We start from the raw sequence: 20704 nt of genomic DNA, 5'->3' as shown, positions 1-20704 counted from the left end.
TCCCCGTCCCGAAGCAGAAACCCCTCAGGTGCGGAGCGGGGCCTCGGGGCGGCCTCGGCGGGGCGGGGCGGCAGCGGGCGCCGCCCCCGGGCCCTGCCACCACCGCCACCGCCACCGCCTCCTCCCCGCCCCGCTCCTCCCCGCCCCGCTCCTCCCGGCCGCCGGCTGCGTGGGGGCCGGGCCGGCGGCGCAGCCCCGGAGCTGGCGGAGCGGCCGGGGCCATGTGGCTGCTGTGGCTGCTGCTGGGCTCGGCGGGTGAGTGAGGGCGGCCGCGGGGGGCTCGGCGGGAGGGAGGGAAGGCGCCGGGGCCTCCCCGCAGCGCCTGGCGGGCCGGGATGGGGGCTGCCGGCCTCCCCTGCCCTCCCATTCCCTCCCTCCCCTCCCTTCCCTTCTCCTCCCTTCTCCTCCCTTCTCCTCCCCGGTGGCAGCCCGGCCCCTGCTGGGGTCGCCCCTTGCAGGGGGTGAGCCCTCGGTCACACGGCGCGGTTTCGTTTTTTAAGGGGTGTTTGTTGTCGCGAGCAAGTTTGGAGCCTGCCGGCTCCTGCAGCAGAACTTGGCACCCCGTGGGTGTAGGGGGGAAATTGCTGAAATTGGGGAGCTTCTCAGGCTGGGGGCCCTGCTCACGGGTATCCCAGCAGAGCCGTGCTGGGGAGCCTGCAGGAGCAGCCTGGCGTTGTTTATCTGCCTGGTGTTGCCTCCTTCCCCACCGAGCCCCATCACGCTGCCAAACCGTGGCCCAGCTGCTCGCAGGACGTGCGGGTGCCCACCTGCTGATAGGACCTGCGTGCAGCCTCCCCATCAGCCTAACACACAGGACTCCGTGCCCCCAGCGCCCTGTCTGGGCAGGGGGAGGCTCCCCAGACCCCAGCCCGTGTCCCCTTAGGGCCCTGGCCATGCAGACCCAGACCTGTTTCTCATCTGGGACTCAGCGCCGCAGCCCGTCCGATGCTCTTGCACAAGAGTCAGGCTGCAGTTGTTTAACCAGAGCCCCTGGCTTACTTTGGGGCAGATTCAAGGAGTTTTCTGAAACTTCTTGAACGCCTTCGGTTTTGCTTTTGAAGGCCGAAGCATCGGGTCTTCGGGGATTTCTTAAAAATGTTTCTTCCTCTGTATGTTTTGGCACCCCCGTAACCTCCCCACAGGGACAGCTAGTTGGTCTTTGCCCAGCCTGCGCTCTGTTTTGGATTTTAGTTTTGATAACTCCTGAAAGTATTTCTTTCCTTTTGAGTCTGTTTTGGGTACGGATCAGAAACTTTGAAGCCCTGGGGATCAATTTCAGTTAACAGAAAATAAACGCTGATTCCAGTCTGCCTAAACAATTGTTCCTGCTGGCTTGCACAAGTAACTGGTGGCTTGGTTCGTGTCAGTGAAGACTTGCAAGGCAAAGTTCAATACTTTATTTGCATCTTTTTTTCTCAACAGTGTAGTTGGATTGAATACTGCTTTTGCTCCTGGAAGACCTTATCTGCATGGGAAAGGTTGTATCTTGTCACGATACCTAGTGTGAACTCACACAGGGCTGGTTTAATTTTACTGAGGGCTGATTAGAAAGAGATTGTTGATCTGCGGCTGCAACCTCTGCTCCCAGTGCAGGAGCTCCTCGCCTGCCTTGCTTTCTTTTTCCACTCCCCACCTCGTTTCAAGTCCTATCAAGCTCTCACATGCGAGCACACCCAGGCTCTTTCATCTCTCTGTGCTCTTGCCCATATACCCAGGTAGTGCTCGGCTCTGATCCCATCCCTCTGCCGTCTTTGTGCTATGCTCAGACCCGGTTCCCAGTGCTTTACGGTGGCTCCGTGTCCTCTTGGGGGTTCCTGGATGTGGGCTAGGTCCACATACTTAGGAGTCACACATACTTAGCTGAATGAACTGCTTTAAAAACGTGTGATTACAAAGTGAGCTGAGAAGGAAGACAGCGTTTCTTCTGACAGCTACAAAACTTGTTCCTGTGTGGGTATGAGGTAGTCTTACAAACATCAGCCTTCAGCAGGCCGGGCAGTCAGACTGCAGGACACAGCTGGAATGCCTCCGTGTGGCCTCTGGGATGTCACAGGCCATTGCAAAGACCTTTCTAAATATATAGTATAGATATTATGCTTCTTAAAATGCATTCAACCTGCTCAGCTTTAGGGGGAGGCTTTTTTGTTCTGCTCCCCCCAGTCTTTTGAGCTAATGCTGTTGGCATCCAGACCTTGTTCCATACAAAGCGTAAACATGCAGGGCCATGTGTGCTGTCATCACAATGTGCCACTACTTTTCAACAGCTTGGAAAAGAAATGACACCCCCAAAACCAAGTAGGAGTGGAAAGCTGCTGGAGAGTAATGTTACCTCCTCCGTACTCTGCATTGCAACGCCCAATAGCTTAAAACTTCTGCACACTGCGAAGGAAATACCTAGGATTTCCCTGTGCAGGTGTTCATTTGTGCTGAGGTACAGAAGTGCTGCCTTGGTGTGGAATTGCCTTGCTGAAAACCTCCATGTGCCGCATGGGAGCTGAAGAGTTTTACAGCTCTACTGCCGTATAAATGGAGCAAGAAAACCACTCTGTACTTGGAGACACACGTGTGTCCTGTGTGTACGGTACATTCATTTCATATTCTTGATACAGCCCTCTTAAAAACTCTCAGACTGGGACTAGTGAGTCAATAACCAATATTTTCCTCTTTCACCACGCAGGGAAGCTGCAGAGGGGTGTAGCACATGGGCATGGGAGAGATGAACAAGGATTCCTGTAGCAGCTTTGGCAAGTCAGGAAACTTGCAGCTTGGCAGACTAATGGAAGAGAGGTGTTACACAAGAGGCACTGGGTATGTGCTGGAGGAGTAAACCCGGCAGCAGGCATGGTGAGAGCAGCTGGAGGGGCTACCTTGGTGACAAGCTCCACGTCCCTTCTGGGGACGATGCCTGGGATCTCTAGCAGGAGACGGGACCCACAGGCAGGCTCTCTCAGGTCACTCGCTGGTTATGGGGCGTTTGATGCCTAAAGACTTCTTTTTTAGACAACTGGTACCCTGCTCCTTGTGTTGCTGTCTGAACCACTGCGTGCTGCAGAGTCTGTCACTGCTCCCTTTGCTTTTGGGGTGCAAACAGTTGCCAGGCTCCACTTTTGTAAGTACAATTCTTGATGCAAGGACTCAAGTAAGCAGATGATGATTTCGTGAGTTTCACGTTAATGTCAGGGACCTCTGATAGCGGCAGGGAAACAAACCTGGCCTTGACCAGGGGTTTGCAAGTTTCCCGTTGCTGCTGGGCTATGGGGAGTTGCAAGGCCCAGGAGCTTCCAGCCACCCTGCGTGAGACAAGGTGATCTCAGCAGTAGCCTCGGCTGCCTGGGCTTGGGAGGCTGAACGTCTGGCTGCGATGTTGCAGTCACATATTGGGATAGGAAGTGGAGCCTGTGAACTATAAAGTAGGTTGCAAAAATGCACCTTTTGTGCAAATGGGAAATAAAATGTTTAGGCTGACCATCAGTCCGCAGAGCCTGTTGCACCAAGAGGCTAGCAAGCTCTTTGGATGAAAAAAAATCATGGTGATAGTGTGACGCGGGTTGTGACAGCAGGAATCTGGCATCCCACTGCCATTTGCATGTTGACTGTCTACCAGGTGAGGAATAAAATGGCTCTTCCCTTTGCTGTAAATGTGGAAGACTGTCTGGGAGGTGATGGTTTGTTAGACAGCAATGGTGGAGCGAGCAGACGTTCAGGCATCCCTCTGTTTCAGGGCAGTGGGCTGGCAAGGACTGATGCAAAATTAATTTATCACCTGGGGACAGACTTTGGTTTCTCTTTTTTGCTTGTTTGCTTAAGCCAATAAATCTGAGCAGAATAGCTTCTGTGACACCCTGTCCTGTGCTTGCTCTCTGTGCAGGCAGAAAGGCAGAAACGTAGCAGGCCTGAAAAATCTGTAATGTGAGGCCTCTAGTGATGATAGCCGTGCTTTACGTGATGACTTTTGTGAGCTGGTAGGAAGCCTTGGAGGCTGTCATTGCTCGGTTGCCCTACCTGTTGCAGACAAGCTGTGGACGTCCTACCTTTGGTGGCAGGCACTCTGTGATGAGTATTTAAACTGGTGTCTTCAGAGCCTGAACTTGGAAACAATTTTGTTGTCAGCAGGTAGGTTTTGAAGGTGAAGAAGGAAAAAAAAAATTATATCTTAGTAGCTGGTTGTTCTTTTTTTGTTGTTTTTGGTTTTTGTCTTTTAAATATTAAAGCAAAACTCTCCTGCTCTGGCAAGATCTCCTAACAAGATATGCTAAGATGCAGAATGGAATATTTCAAGTGAAACCAGTTCTAATGATGAGATGCATTTTGAAGTGTCTCTAAAATGAAAAACTGAATGACAGACTGCCCTTTGCCTGAAATGTAAGTAGATCATGGCTGAGGGTAATTTTATAGTCAGCCATTAGTGTAATCAGTTTATGGTAAATTTACTGAATGCTGAAGAATTTTTGAGGGGGAGCTTTGTATGTCATTATAAACAACAACAAAAAAAGGCAAACAGTTCTGCAGAAAAACATTAAACTAAATTAACATCTCCTCTAATGAAACTTTTAACTTACACATGATGAATGGAAGATTCAGTCTGAGAGTTTTACACTGCTTTTGGCGTGGACTGAGGTTGTGTATCCAGATCCTTATTTGACAAGTAAGAACTTGTTAAGCTGCAGTAACTTGATCATGTTGAGTCTATTTTTTTTTTTTTATTCATGGATCTTCTTGCGCAGTAAACCTGTGAGATTAGGAGCCAGTTCAAGCAAGCCTTGTGTTGCATGCAGTGTTTTCCATCAGGTCAGAAGGGTCCTTTTCAGGGGAAAAAAAAGATGATGTAATGCTAATTGGTTTAGGTGTGCGTTTGTGTGTAGTTTAATTTGCACATGTGAGGTAGTGAGGAGGTTTCTAAACAGAGCCACTGCTCTCTTTGTTCATGTTTGTTCCCAGCTGCTGGCACAGATAGCTGCATCTTGATTGCAAAGAAACCTGTGGAGTTAGATCTCCGATTGAGCTGCGGCTCACAGAAACATGCCCTTCAAAGTCTGAGAGCAGAGAGAGGCTCCCTGGGAGGGCGAGAAGTGTGTGGAGGGGCTGGGGAGAAATGTGGTAGGTAACCCGCGTGGCCCAGGTGAGTGAAATAAGCATGGAAGCGATTTGCAGGAGGGCTGCTGGTCACCACCTTCGCTTTTGCATTTCTTTTTTTGCGTTTCTCCTGTGACGGCCGGACCAGCTGTGAACTTGAGCACAATTAAAACACACGGAGTAGAGCTGCTTTGTGCATGAGTAAGCAGCGGCGTGAGTCGCTCAGTGATACACCTCCGGGTGAGCAGGGAACCGAGGTGCAGCGATGTGGCAGTGGCACTGCTGAAATCCTTTCTGCTGTGAGGGTGAGCCTTCGCCCAGGTGTGCAGCATCAGCTAGGGCTAGGGGCTGGGGAACCCCCAGCAGATCGGGGAGCTCCTGAATGCCTCTTATCCAGGGCATTCCCATTTTAAAATGGGTATTGCACCTCTCAGGAGGCCTGTGAGGCTTCATTTATTAATGATCGTGAAGTGCTTAGGCTGCAGATGATTAAAGTGTGCTGTTGTGTTTTTGAAATACCATTTTTTCTGTAGGGCCCAAAATACAATTACTCAATTTTTAGTGGTGTATTTTTTTTTCTTTAGCAGAGTTCCTGATTTCTTTCTTCCTTAAATTAAAGAAAAAGTCCCCATGTTCCGCACCTTGCTGTGAGTCTCTGCTGTTGTGATGTTCCCTGTCATCCTCTTAGACATTTTTATATTTGATTTGGTTTATTATGGGGGGGGGGGAATAAATGGAGATTTGTTTTTTCTTTGGTTCTGGGTTCTTTTTATTACAAATATCGTTTGGAGACTAATTGGACCAGTCAAGGTAGGTTAGATGAGGTTTACTTTGAAATAACTGCGTGTGTGGGATGAAGAGTTCACTCAAGAAAATGTTACTTAAAATTGGTTTTATGGGGTTTTGATCAAGAACAGCAAGGTTACTGTAGCAAGTAGGTTGCAGTCCCATTAGATATCGAAGTGTGAATTCTGCCTGCTGAGTTATCACTTTCTCCTTCCTGCCCTGTTTCCTTCATTTCACAAAGTCCTTCTTCTCGCTTTATATATATTGCACAAATCTATTAGCTAAATTACGAGCAATTAAGATGACACACACCTACAGCTCCTGGCAGAGCCCCGTTGCCAGCCAAATCTGTCAGTGGAGGACGGGTGCTGTGCTGGGCAGAGCTCCTCAGCTCTTAGTGCAGCGCCTTGTTCTCCGGGCTGTGCTCCTGACCACGGTGTGACTTTCACACAGGTTGTTGTATTTTTTGGTTTTGGAAAGCAGCTCTTTGTTCCCTGCCTTTCTTCGTGCTATTGGCACTGTGGATCCCTAATTTTTGCCAGGAGCTACGTGCTGCAGGTAACTACAGACGTGCTTCTGAAGTGCAAAATAGCTCTTCTCCTTGACATGTTCTGTCCACCTGGTAGGAGTTGGGGACAACGTAAGTACTGTACTCAACACTATGAGTTTTTCTCAGGTATTCCTCTTCTCCCTCTCTCTTCTTTTTTCGTTGTTGCTGTTATGGTACAGATTCTTCAATTGGAAGAGTTTCAGGTTTAGCATAACATGAAACACGATGTAAACACACTGACATAATTATGAAAATCCATACAATTGGCAAGTTGCACGTTGTTTTCCTCTTGTAAGGCAGAGCAAGAGCTGGCAACTGGTAGCACTGTTGCTTGCCCGGAGGGCTCTGTGTGCAGCCCACTGTGCCTCATGCTGACCCTGTGGCTGGTGCCTGCTGGTTGCTGTCACAGGGAGCGTGGTCGTTGCCCCCACGGTGGTGTTTCTGAGTTTGGGGGCTGCAACAAGGCCTTCTGCTCTTCTGCTGCTGTTCTCCTGAAACAAGAGTAAGTTATTTCAGGGGCTGTGTCTTTCTATAAGCTTAAATAGCGCTCTACAGCTAAGCCTAGCTGCTATTTCTTTGACTGCGAATCCGTTTCTTGTCAGATTACAACTTTTTTCCCCTTTCTTTCTCTGCCTGTATCCCTCTTCTCTCATTCTGTAGCTGCGTTTTGATGGCTTAGCCTCCCTCTGCTTCTTACCTCCCTCCTACATGAACCTTGGTAACCCATCGTCTTCTTTGCTTTGTGTGTCGAGACTTCACCCAAAATTGTACCTGTTGGTGCTAGTTGTAGGCACAGGCTTCCTCCTCGTTCCTCTGTACTTGCTTTTAAATGGAAAGGTGACACATACACTTGTTCCTATACCTGCATGCTAGGATTGTATATGTAGGAGGGCAATATGCTTCTGTTGGCCTAACTTGCAGCTGGGAGTTGTCTTTCCCTTGCCTACTCGTGCTCTGCACCCCTCTGTGGCCCAGTTCGTGTTGGTAGTGAGCAGCATGTCAAGACACCGCCTTTACCAGGCCGTGCTCCATTGCATCTGCCTTCCGATTTGGATCTCACACTGTGTATTCAGCAGAATGTGGTGTCACTGGTAGAGGAACCTTTGACACACAGGATGAGCTTACGGTGCTGAACCTGCTCCTTTTTATCCGTCCTTCCCCTTACCCAGCGCTCTGTGAGGGCACAGGCTTGGTGCAGCTCCTGCCGTGGCTGTGGCTGGCGGTGTTTGCTCAGAGCAGGCTGCGGGGCCTCGCTCTCCCTGGCTTCTCGATGCGGTTTGACAGGTGCATTGTGCCTCCTGAGCAGATTAACGAATTGCTCGGTGATTAGTTATGAAGTTCAGTTAATATTTACTTGCCACACAGCGCAAGGTGTGCCTGTCTCAATGGCTCAGAGTTTTGTGGATGTCAGCACTGCTGGAGAGGCTGATACCGAATGTGCCAGACCGCTTCCTCGGGCTGCTCAATATGCAGAGAATATTGAATATATGCAGAGAATGTGCCAAAGCACATCAGTTCTTCGTGGATAGATAAGTTAATAGACTCGGCACTTAAAACCTCGGAAGGAAACACGTTGCAGCAATGACAATGAGCTTCAAAGGCAAACAAACTCCTCCAGCTTGCTAACCCGTCTCCTGTCAGTGGCACAAGTTGTGCTTGTGGCTAGGGCTGAAAATCGGCAGTTTCCAGGGCCGGGTGGGAGTGCAGGCTGCTACAGCAAATGCTTGGTCTAACTGGAACCTGCATCACGTGCATTTCTTCTTGAGGAGAGCAGCTGTCGACTGGAGGAGTTCGGGGCTCCCTGAGGTTTGTCAGGGTGCTGCTCTCGGGGCTGGGGATCCGACAGCCCTCCACGACCCGGACAACGCTAAGAAATGTGCCTTATCGGGGACCTGGCACATTGTGAAGCAGAGCCCACAGTGTTGCTCGTTTGGGTGGCTGGGAAGACACAATACAGACGCTGAGATCGAGATCCGCTCAGGCTGGCAGGATGCAAACGGCGCTTGGCAAATCCTGGAGTCTGGAAGAACTGTACTTACTGCTTAATCAGTTTTAAAAGACTGTGTCATTAAACTAATTAGGCATAATTCAAAATTGGCTAACAGAAGCAACAGCAGTGTGTTTGTGTTGATTGCAGTCTATTCAAACTCGAAATAGGCTTTTTTTTTTTCTTTTAAGACAACCTTTTGAAAGGTGGAAAGAAGGTGGAGAGGGCCCAAGAAAATCCACGTGGCTGATGTTAGTTATGTGTCTTAATGAAGTGCTGGCTGAATTTCAAGTGCGGGATTGTGACCAAAATAGAAGCCTCTCTGAAACAACAGGTAGAATTGTATTAAAGCAAAAACAAAAACATGTTGAACTTTTAAATGAATAGAGCACTCGCTTCACCGTGTAACTGAGGTCTCGCATGTTAAACCTGCCCTTTATTTAATCAAGTCCTGTTGGAATTCTAATTTACGTTCTCTAAGAAATTTTTGTTTGCTGGCCCCTACTGAAAAGGTCAGATCTACCCCCACTTGTTTGGCATTTTCAATCTTGTGGATGTACCAGTTTGGATGTCAGCAAGTATGAAAGCAGGAGAAAAAGGATGCCCTGTAATTTTTCAGTCTCTGAGCTCAAAAACAAACCACAAGTATTTGTCCCTCTTCAGTCAGCCTGAGGACTCCCCTGCTGATCTGTAAGCAGTGTGTGAGCTTCAGGAACCAATTCCTTTTTGCTTCTTGAAGAAAGAATCACCAGGTGCAAAGAACAAATCGGGAGTGTGCTTCTGGCCAAAGATCTGTGTGACTAACAGAGTGACAGAAGATGAAAATGACATTGCTGGTAGACTTCCTGGTGCTATTTATAAAGTTCATAAACGCACAAATTGGTAGTACCTGTTAAACCCTAAAAATCTTCCATGAGGGATGTTAGCTTCTGAATTGCAAGTTTGAGGTAGAGTGCTGTTCTCAGCTCTTTTTTTCCTGTAAGGCCTGCTGGCAGCATCACATTCTGGCTTTTTTTGAAACATTTTTCAGTTGCAACCTTTATCTTCCAAAAGAGAGTCCAGAACAGTTGCAATGACCTTATTTCATACTTGAATGGCGTGTCCATTAAGGATAAGAGCACAATTTGTCTTCCTCCTTCCAATTTTCATAAAACAGAAACAAAATATTTTATAGTATGCTTTCCTCTTTGCACTGCAGCTTCACGTGAACTTTTGAAATGCCTGTCCTTTGAACAGCTAGGATATGAGTAGGTAATTCGTGGAGAATCGAGGTTCCTGGCTGTTTGCTCTCCTGAGGTAAGCTATTACCGGTATCTGTCTCTTTGTTACCTGACCAGAGACCACCCAGATTTAGGGGTATATGATGGCATTGGCTTGCACAGCTGTACCTGGTCATCAGGCTCACCTCGTATACAAGGTAGGAAGTTCCTGCTGGTCTTGCACAGACTATCCCTAGTAAAGACAGCGGGCATTTCTGCTCCGATTCCTTGAATCAGCTTTGAAAACTTACAAGCTTTCGAAGTTAAGGGCTCGCTACTTGCTAATGGCTGCTAGATGAGGTAGACTTCAGAGTCTAATCGGATTGGGTGTCCTTAAAATTTCTAATGGGATCCTTGAAAATCTGCCAAGGGACTATCTAGGCTTTCTGATGAATTGTTTTAATGGAGCTCTGGCTTGCTATTTGGTTAACAGTCTTCAGCGTAGCCTCAGGCTGCTTACTTTCCAATTTTCTTGTGTTATCTGGAGATAAATGTCCACCTTATTGGAGCTTAATAGCCAATTAGCTGAGTGAAATAAAATCTGAAAATACAGAAAGCGGTTCTGATCACTGGCAGGATATTCTCGTCCTAGCTGAGGCTGAATCTGGAGCTGCTTGCCTGGTGACTGCCGCTGCTCCTTGGAAGTGGTCTCAGGAGGAAGCTGTGTTCAGCCTGTAAAGCACGGCTTAGCTGATTTTTCCCTGCAGTGCTGCTGCTTCATTTGTTTGCTCATCAACAGTTGCAAAATTAGACTGGCCACCTCGGTGAGCAGACTTTCCCATTTAAGAAGCAATCAACGTGACTTCCTCTGGGTCTGTATAGAGCCCGAAGAGACCTGCATAAGGCCTGTCAGATCCAGTTAAAATTAAACCTGCATGGCTTAGACTTCTGAAATATCTGGTGATTATCTCCGCTTTGGGCAGGAAGCATGTCTGGTAGGAGATATGTCAAAGGGAAAGTGCCTTGGGAAGCAGAGCCCTCCTTCCACCTTTTCAAACACCCAGCTCCCTGTACCGGCAAGGGCCAGGTTTGCAGACTTGAGCATTTCAAGCGACTGTATTCCTGTAAGAAACCTAACTTGGCACAGATTTAGGAAGTATTCCAGTGCTGGTTCAGTTTGGAAGGACTGCGTTGGCCTGTTTTGGAAAAAATGTGCTATTGGAGTGCTGTAGTGAATGTTTTGGTTAGAGAGCGCCTGGAGTGAGAGCAAGCTCAGCTGTCAAAATCAAACCCTCCGTGTAAGCAGCTATAGGAGGAGCCAGTCATTGCACGTTTCCAGGGCGAAATTGTTTTGGAGAAGGTGAAACATACAAATTCCTCCTGTTTTTAAACAAGCTTCCCGGGTTGTTCCTTTCTCCTCCAAAGCACGCCCAACATTAAACACAAGTGAGTGTAAGTATGTACACACGCAACAGAAAACCAAAAATTAACACCGTAGCAGGGGCCCAGTGAGCACAAATAAAAGAGGGCAGGTAATTTCTGTGTGTGCAATGACTCGAATTTACCAGGTTCAGGGCTCTCTTCCCTCTACAGTCACTGTGCAGGCGGTCTCATTGGTAGTTGGGCAGGCGGGGGCTCAGGAGGTGAGGTTGGTGTGTTGTAGGGGGCTGCTTGTTTCTGAATCACAGTCCCTGAACGGGGTTTTAGCTGCATACCTGCTCCCAGATTTCTGCATACGCCTTTGCATGTTTACTACCGAGGAATAAATTATTCAGGATATGGCTGTGGGCTTTTGCTATTGATACGCTGCGCTTCTTTATGATGCTCCTTCAAAAGCAGTTTGCTTATTTGGAAAGCTGCTGATCAGTATATGTCTTCAGGTACCCATCTCCTCAGCATCTGAGCAGCATGGAAACATAAATTATGGATGCCTGCAGCATTCCCGTGGGATAGGAGAGCATTAGTAATCGTTAACAGATAAAAAAAGCTGAAGCCAAGGAAAGCAGAGTAATATGATCACACGAGACATCTGTGGTAGGGCTGAACCCTGTCTCCGGCCTTCTCAAATTCCACCCAGAGAGCTGCCCTTTCCTGAAAGGGATCCTGTCGGCGAGGCTGGGCTGTGCCGCAAGTCCTGGCATTAATCTGCCTCCTCCTGGAGTCACAGCGCTGGCATTCCTGCCGGAGAGCGGGTCAGGAGTTGTCACACTCGACATGGGTCAGAGGAGATGGGGCTGCCGGCCTGAGGGGCTGAATCCGCCCTGGGCCCGGCTCCGCGCTGCTTCTGAGGGTGAAGCTCCAGGAGAGGCTGAAATAAGCGAGCATAGACAGTGTGTGGGGCTGGCAGCTCCACAGGTTGGGTAACACGCTGTGAGGTGAATGTCCACGTCACCCGCTGCCTGTTTGGTTTTAATGGTACAACTAAATAAAGGAGCAGGAGTGAGGTGTGGTGGGAGTGGACAGAGTTATCTTTCCTACATTACTTCCATGCATTAGTGATGGAAATGGGCCTGTGGGGCATTGCTGGCAGCCTCAAGTGGCTGGCAGGACTTTTTTGAATCCAAGACTCAATTCCTTATCTTTCTGGGCTCGTAGTTGTATTTATTTGCATTACCCAAAATAAACCAACCTAATTTGCAGGCATGCTCTGCACAGACTTGAAATTTCTTGAAATAGTAGGGCTTCAGGACCACTTTCTCTTCCTCAGGGCAAATCCTGCCACTGAACATATGTTGCAGATCACATTTTAAAAGTGGTTTTTTTTTTCCCCTGCCCTTTCCTTTGAACAACACTCTTCTCTTTCCTCTGAAAAAGTGGTAGGTTGTAGTATTTATCGAAATCACTCAATTTGGTACGTGACACACTCGCAGTGCCTCTCTGAAGTGCGAATTTTTTACAAACGGGGAGAGTGGGACACAAATCAGGGTGTTGTGTGATCGTCTACAAACAGATCTGAGATAACAGCCCGGAGAGCACGGCGATCCCTGGCAGGCACAACGTGAGGCGAGGCGGCGTGCTGTGCCTCCTCGTGCCTCGCCTCAGAGGGCGGTGCCGCTCGCCCACCTCAGTTCCTTTGGTTTCATGAACGCAGGTAAGTGCTCAGTTCCTCAAAGCGAGCACTATCAATAATTCATTACCACTTAATTGCTGGAGCTGGTTTCTGATTGATTTGGTAAGTGGGACGTGAGGAAATGGAAGCGTCCCCTGTCAGCCTCACTCCGCTGCGTTGGCAGATGCTTCACGGGGGAGTTGTCCATGTGCCTTCTTAGTCTTCTTCCTTGCAACTTTTATTTTTATTTTACCCTTTTTATGTGAGGATCACACTTCAGACCCCCCTGTCAGACACAGCCTGGGAATCGGGCAGGTTCTCCTCCCTAGCCATCAGCATTGCCCAGCCGTGCCAGCCTCCTCTGTGGCGAACAGCAGGTTTCTCTTCTGGCAGCAGGTTGGGTGCTGGAGAGGGGAACTTTAAAATAGATGTCTAGGAAAATGCGTGGTGCTTGTTTTTATTAGCATAGGGTGGTCTCTGTACCGTGCAGGAAATGGAATAAAACAGAAATGAGGAAGCGGTGCTGTGTGACAGTCTTACACACCTAGAAATGAGAGGTGGGAAAGGACTTCTGGTTTGTCCGAGTAGTTTATTCCCTAGTGCTACTGTAAGCTTTTTTTTTTCTTTTCCCAGCTCATTGTCCTGTCCAAAGGTAAGCGGGTACACCAGGACTTGAATCACGTTATCTTCTGATTGCTTTTAGTTCGTTATCGTAGAGAATCCGAACTGCTTAACACCTGGGTAGGACTCAGCCATGTGAATCCTTCCCAAAGGCTGTGCTGCGTCCTAATAAATAGCACAGTCTCCAGAGCATGTGTTTTATCTGAGTCTGGTTTGCCCAGGAGGCACTGGAAGGGAATGTATTGCTTTTTTTTTTTTTTTTGATATGAACTTACATAGATTCCAAACAGATCTATCTCTATCTGAAACACACATCGAGAATTAGTTTATGATTGTTTTGTACATCTTTGAGGCTGTGTGTCCAGATTTTTCTGCTCTTCAAATGAGCCTACACAAATGTGTTTCAGTGGGTCAACTCCCTGTTTATGTATCAACAGCCTGATTTTCAGAAAGGAGTCTTTTTTTTTTCAGGTGTCTTTAAACTTCATGGAAATGACAGGGCTGGAGAGAACATCATTGTCACTGAGCTGCTTTGTGGGATTTCCTAAAGATTACTTCATTTCTTCAATTTCCAGTCAGCAAGTTGTCTTTAAAAAATGTTGGCTTCTAAAACCATATTTCAAAAGATGAAATTTCATTGAAACGGAAGGAAGTTAATCATTTCAGCCAGCTGTAATTTGTTCTGTTCACACAGTGTCACTCTTACCTCTCTTCAGGGGAAGAAGAGAGTAATTGGACATAAAAGGTGCTGTTGCTTCGAGTGAAGCTGCTGTAAAAACTGGGAGTTTGCCTTGCGTTTGGTGTGGATGGGATGTTGCAAGCAGGTGTGCACCTGCATGGTGTGTTCCTAAAGCTGTGGACAAGTTTTAGCATTGCATTGTTTTCCCTATCTTAGTTTTCCTTTATATTTTTCAGCTAGTCCATTGGATATAGAAGGCAAGATCTATGCATGTCCATGTTATAGACTAAATCGTGTTCGAATATGTGCAAATTAGTTGCATAGGAGACTAGGAAGATGGGAAAGACGTATAATAATCACATTGCCTTTTCTTTTTCTTTTTGAGTGGTATATATTTAAGTAAAATGAATTCAGTTTATTAATAGACCTTCACACGTTAGCCCTTTCTTGAAGGGACTAACTGGTGAACAAAAGAGAAGCCCTGTTGCTCAAGCAGAAAGCAAAGAGTAGAAGAGCAGTGCTTTCAGTATAATGGACAACCGTGCAGTTAGTTTTTCCTGCAAATGCTCCAGTTACGTGGCCATTAGCAGTTACATGATTAATGAGGCACTGCTGAAGGAAGCCGCTTTGGGCTCTCCCCTCTGTGTGGCAGGAGCCCCTTCCAGCCGAAGCGGTGCGAGGTGCAGACCAGCTTTCCTCAGACTCGCAGAGGAGAACGGGGTGAGTTGTCGGTGTCTTTCACAAACCTCAGCACTTCTAGTTCTTGAATTTTCTTCTACACTACCATGACCGTGGGGCATCCTCTTCCATGCAGGCCAGCACGGGGCTGTGGGTTGTCCAGCCAGGTCGCTGCCTCCTGGCCGTGCTCGTCCCGTGCCCTGGGCAGTGCCGTGTGTTGTCTCCCACGAATGTCAGGGTTGGAGTAGCCGTCCTGTTGAGTTGCTGTGGCAGTGTGTCACACAGCATTAGCCTTTCTGAGGACCATGAGGAAAGGAATGTTTAAGAGGAGAGCGTCCCTTTTTGGAAGCATCTTAAAGGACAGTGACATTTTTCTTTCATACAAGATTAAAAAAGGTCCCTAATTCATGGTCTGTGTCATCTAAACGCAGGATTCTTCATCTCAGCCAAGTATTTTTGCTTTTAAAGGTTGACTTCTGTGCTAAAGTACTGATCTCCATGCACTTTGTGTCACTAGCACGTTACAGAAGTAGAAGTGAAAGGTAAATTTAGGGAAGATTATGTCTAATTGTGCTAAATGAAAGCCCCCTCCTACTTCCTTTGTGGGAGGAAAATTGTTGGTGCTTAAGTCTGCTCCTTTTCACTTTTTCCTATTTGCTTTGCATCTTGCCTGAAGTACTGGATCTCTTTCATAAGCTTTTAACTAATTTTCAGAATTCACAGCAGGGTCTGCTGCCTCAAAGAGCTTTGCACCCTACCAGTTTCTGTGATCCTAGCGAAGCAGATTCAGAGAAGAGAGAAAACCTCAGTATCGATGGTCTCAGTTTACCAGGCTTTTTTTTTTTTTCTTGTCTTGAGGAAAAAAAATAGTTCTGGTGACAGCATCGACGCTCTGATGTGATGGCTCACAGAAATGCAGAGGCAGGAGACCTTTGCTGCCAGCCTGTGTGAAATGGGGTGTGAGAGGCTTGCTGGTGGTCTGTTTTTTTTTGGCAGTGGCTGTCAGTCTAGCACAATCACCTGCAGAGTGCCCTTAAACCATCCATTATGTACAGTTCTCGTTGGCTTCTGAATTTCTTGTAAGGTGTTGTAATGTGTGGGAAGGAGAGGAAGGAAAGTGCCGATGTGCATGTAAGTGGTAGCGGAGAGCCGTAGCCAGAGCTAGCCAGTTACTGGTTTGAACACGGTTGTTAGAAAGAAAATGCGCTCAGGTTGTCCTTTATTCCAGACGTGTCTCTTCCTTCTTGCCTCATCTTTCCCAGATTTGATAGCTGCTTTGCAGAAATCTTGGCATTGCTCGGCACAAGCAATTCTCTGCTCATTGACCTAAAAGAAATTACTGTTGAAACTCAGCAATGCAGAAGCTGTGCTGCCTTTGTCATCATGCAGTAAATACAGTGGGTTTTCTTGTTATTATTTCTAACCAGAGGTAGGGAGAAAAATAAACAAGCTTTCCTGAAACGTGATATACCTTTCTTTTAATTCTGATTAATCAAATAACATTCTCTACCAGTAAAATAAACACAACGTGTGAGACCCACCCAGTTAAATTTACACCCTGCAATTTTCAGACATTCATTGCCACTAAATGGCTGGAGTGACTGGAGCCAAACACACCTGCTTTGCGATTACATCCGCTGGGTTGGTATTTGTGGCAATGCCCAGCTAAGCCAATGAGATGCAAAATTAAAAATTAACCCTTAATGGCAACATGCTGAAACCGCTTCTTCGTTAGCATATTCATTAAGGCATTGAGGAGCCCTTTTTATGGTCCATCTCAGGAGCTACTGCAAGTGATGACGCTTGCTTTCCTAGAACCTTGACAAAAGATTGGGAAATCCATACACTTAGTGGATCCCAAGTCTCAGTTTGGTTTTATTTGAAACTAAGCACATCCTGTTATGGAACCAAGCAGACAGGCATTTTGAGATCAAAAACTTCAATATTGAATATTTAGAAGCCATGTCTTCTGCCAAGGTATCTTGAGTTCCCTGTAATATTATTGACTTTCGATTTTGTTGAAGGTTTTTGCAAAATTCTTGAGTCTGTTCTCTCCAGGCCCCACCTGCAACTGCAGGCACTTCCCCAGCTTGTTGGTTTGCTTCACAGCTCCTGGAGTTTTCCAGTCTGGTGTTGTGTGTCAGGACATGCCTTTGCCCCATCTTCCTTGGAAAGTACGACTTGCAGCCTGCATGAATACGACAGATGCCAGGGGGCAGGTGGAGCTTTTGGGGATCATTTAACCAGCAAAATGATGCATGAAGCTATAGCAAGGTTTGAGAGATTCCCTGCATTTTGTTTTGGCGCATTTTAAGGATACCTGATGCAAAAAAAATGTTGAGTGAAGTCTTAAAAGGTGGGAGCGGTTTTGTAGTTAACCAGAAACTTGTTAATTTGTGTTAACTCACTGTCTGTCCCATTCTTGGTCCATCCTACTAAAACACATGCAGGTTTGGAAGCTGTGTGTGGTTGAAGTGAGGCACCCAAAATATACGGATAATTCTTCCTTAGCTGGAGTGTACTATGACAGTTTTCAAGATTTTTTGTCTAATAGGCACCTTGAGTGTGGTAGCATAACTTTTATCTTATTTTTTTTTCTGAGGCCAGGATTGGTATTTAAGAAGCGGGTACTACTTTTCTTTATTGGATACTGTTCAGAGGATTTTAAGAAATAAAGGAAATGGAGTTGGCAGGAATCAAAGAAAGTGGAAAAAGAAGAAAGCTGTTACGTCACGCAGACTAAATCCTGAACTGTTTCTTTTGTGGCTTCAGAGACTTGGGCCAGAGCTCTGCCACAGTTGCCTCCAGCTCTCTAGGGGGAGCGTTCAATTTTCTCATTTCTTTCTCAAACTTTCTCAAAAGTTTTTATGCTTTATGCTAAATCTTTCCTGCTCATCTTTGTCCCAGTATTCTTCACTGGGGTGTTAAATGTAGCAACCGTTGAAAGAGCCAAAATCCCTAACTGCATGTATTGCAAACAAGCCCGACTCCACTGCAAGCTTGAAAGCATTTTGTAATATATGGTACGCATGGATGGTGTCTTGCTGTGGCAGTGTTTGCTGGGAAGAATCGGTCACAACTGCCTCCCAAAAAGATGACACACCCACGCCGCCCACCCCACGGTAACTTCCCCTCTGCCTGGGGGCACTGCACGGGCTCCGCTGTAACGGAGAAACATAATTCCTCTCAGCTTCTGCTACAGCGAGTAAGTGAAATAGATAAGGTGAAACTAAACTCATGTGAAAGGAATGAGCCTCTCACTTCAATATAATCCCTGCTGTGTATCTTCCTAACAGCATGTTTCCCATTGACAAAATGCAAATGCCATTTATTTTTCTGCTATTGATTTGCTTATAGAAAGCAGCAGCAATCTAATCCATGCAGCAAATTCTGAGGCGCTTTATCTTCTGTATATATTTTTATTATTACTGCATAGAGCACATCAAAGAACTCGGTTTGAACGGGAGAAAATCACATTTTAGATAGGTGGTTATAAAAACTGTTATTTTTCACTTGAAGTGATTATTTTCTAGGTCTCTGGTAGTGATTATGGGAAATTCCCAACTTCAACTAAATAACCAGTTGTATACATCTGTCATGCCCATGTCCCATCCTATTCTCCCATTTAACTTGCTCTGAGGCTTGCTGAGTGGAGGACACAGGACCAGAGCTACCAGAAAGGGGCAAATGTGCACCATCTTTTGTAAAAGAAACCTCTCAAAAGTAAAAAGTAAAAGCGAAGTCTCTTTGGATAGACCCGGGATATGATGTTTGAAGAGGCTTGTGCCTTGTGATGTCTTGCTGATGAGTCAAACCAGTATTCGAGCAGCAATCTCCAAAATATCACTGTGAGAACGATGTGAAAGTCCTATACTGTCTAAGAGTGGTGTTGGCTGTGCTATGGCTTGCCACGTTTTCAGTGTAGGGTGGCTAAAAATTAGCTGTTGATAACCCAACCTGGTGATCCTCTGAAATCACGGCTCTGTTTTTGCTTGTTACTTCAGAATTGTTTTTTTGAAAGGTGCTTCTGTCCATTTCTGTGTTATCCATGTTGCACTGGAGAGGAACAGTTTGCCTTTCCCCTTGAAGCTTCAAGGATACTCTCAGTTCCCCTTGCACCGTGTTCTGTCACCCAAGCCATGTGGCATTTCCAGGTCCGTGTTTGGCCTTTTTTTTTTGGTCTCATCTCTCTGTTGGATTTACATCCCTGTTTGAAGAGGTTTACCTCTATTTCCAGCTGATGTTCTTTCCAGGACCAACACCACCCTGTCTCCACAGGTGGCGTGCTGCCACAGGCACCTAGCACAGTCCCTCTGCTCCTCCCAAACTGTTGCCTTTCCTCAGCTCTGATTGCCTGCTGCTAACTGGTCCCCTAACTTTAGCAGTCGTTTCTACATATTGTTTGGAAAAACATTCTTGTTCCTCTTCCAGGCTTTTTTAGCAGCCTCAGGAGAGAGGTTTCTGGTCTCCTTGTTTCTGTTCTGAGGCCGGGACTTCAAAGCAAGAGCCACGTTGCCTTCCCGGGGCAGGGGAGCCTGCGGATCTCTCTCTCTGCACTCCGATTAAAATCTTGGTTATCTGTCATCAATCTCCTCACACTTGGAAATTAGCTCAGTGCTGTTGAGTGAGAGGCTATGGGCTTTTTCCTTCTCGTTAAGGACATGGTCGCTGTTTTGTTTTGTCGCCCTGGCCTGTCTGGGACAAGGCCTCTCCTGTGCTGCTGGGCCCTGAGGCATGCCCTGAGGCGGGCCCTTCTCCTGCTGGCCCTCAGCCATGGTGCTCCCCTTGTTATCACTGCCACTCATTGTCCCGTGCAGTTGTGCTTCACTGATGTGCAGTCAAGTCCTAAGTGAATAAATCAGAGGAGAATATTATCAGAAATTCATTGTTTTGTTTGCTCTGCTGCCTTTCGAATCACTTCATGCCTACACTGAGTTTGCTTTCAGAGCCCGGCGCAGTGCCCTCTCCCCATAGCTGCCATCCTGGGTAAGGTGTCAGTGTGGGATCCCAGCCTCCTCCACCTGCGGGCTTACTGGGACACAGCGCAGCTCGTCTGCTTCTGGCACGCAGCTGCCTTCCTTGCTGGGAAAGGGATTTTGATATGCAGCTGCCAAGACGATTATTGCTCTTGAAAACTGCTCACCGCTTAAAGAAGAAATTGGAGCACGGTTGTTAGGGACAAGCAATTTTATTAGACTAAGTGATGTCTTTGGGGTTGAAAAATGCAGAACTAAGAACTAGAGGCTTTTGTGATATCTTCATTCAGGCTTGCTGCCACCTGTATAGGAGTTTGCGCAACAGGATATCAAGAGGGAAGATGAGCTTATAGCCAGGGAATGGGGAAAAACGGGGACTACTGAGCTCTGATTCAGATCAGCTTAAGCTGTTGAGGAGATGTACCTTTAGCTAGCTAAGCACAGCTGTGTACAAGCAGCAGCTACGGTAGGTTTGCCATCATGCTTCTGCCACTGACCAGCATCATTCTGTAATGTCATCCTTTCCTGTGTTTGGAGTCTAAGGTCTCTGGAGGTGCACAAGTTGTTTTGTTCTCCTTGGTGGGAGAAATATTCTTCTGCTTACCAGTCATCAGTTTCTCTGAGCCACTTACAATGTGTAGCTCATACTTAAACTGCCTTCACTTGCAGAGGTTGATCCTGTGTGTGATCGGTGCGGTGCTCTGGGAGAAAGGAGAGCAGAAATAATGAATGTTCTTACGAGTGGCTATTTGATGGAGAAGGGGCAAAATGATATCTCCCTAGCATCCTTCTGATGGAGCAGATCAGCATTCTCCTTTGTTACTGCTCTTCATTTTCTTTCCTCTCCTATGTTCTTCTCTTATTGCAAATTCAGGCACTGTTGCTTTCATATGCTGGGATGTAGAGAGGGCTAGTGCTTCCAGTATGAGCTACCAGCACTGAAGATCTACAGTGCTTTTTATGCCTGTAAATTACAGCACACTGAAACCATTCGATGTAGTGAAATGCCCCTAGAGCATCTGTAATAAGAGTTGTTTTGTTTATTTTTTGTTACTGTCCTTTACTGGTATAGGTTCACAGTTAACTGTTCCCCCTCCTTGCCATTA

At 46.9% G+C, this 20704-nt stretch overlaps 1 protein-coding gene across 1 annotated transcript in view; it reads left to right on the top strand.

Moving 5' to 3' along the window:
• Positions 1 to 221: 221 nt before the first annotated feature.
• The window catches only part of LDLRAD3 (low density lipoprotein receptor class A domain containing 3), a gene marked incomplete at both ends in the record, with an annotated part of 100741 nt that continues 80258 nt past the window's right edge, over positions 222 to 20704 (top strand). The window contains one exon of the mRNA XM_084287336.1: positions 222 to 255. Within this exon, the coding sequence (XP_084143462.1) occupies positions 222 to 255 (34 nt within the window). The remainder of the gene's footprint in view (positions 256 to 20704) is intronic.

Source organism: Netta rufina (assembly GCF_964035555.1).
Source record: "Netta rufina genome assembly, chromosome: 5".
NCBI lineage: Eukaryota > Metazoa > Chordata > Aves > Anseriformes > Anatidae > Netta > Netta rufina.
This window is presented reverse-complemented; position numbering and strand designations above follow the sequence as displayed.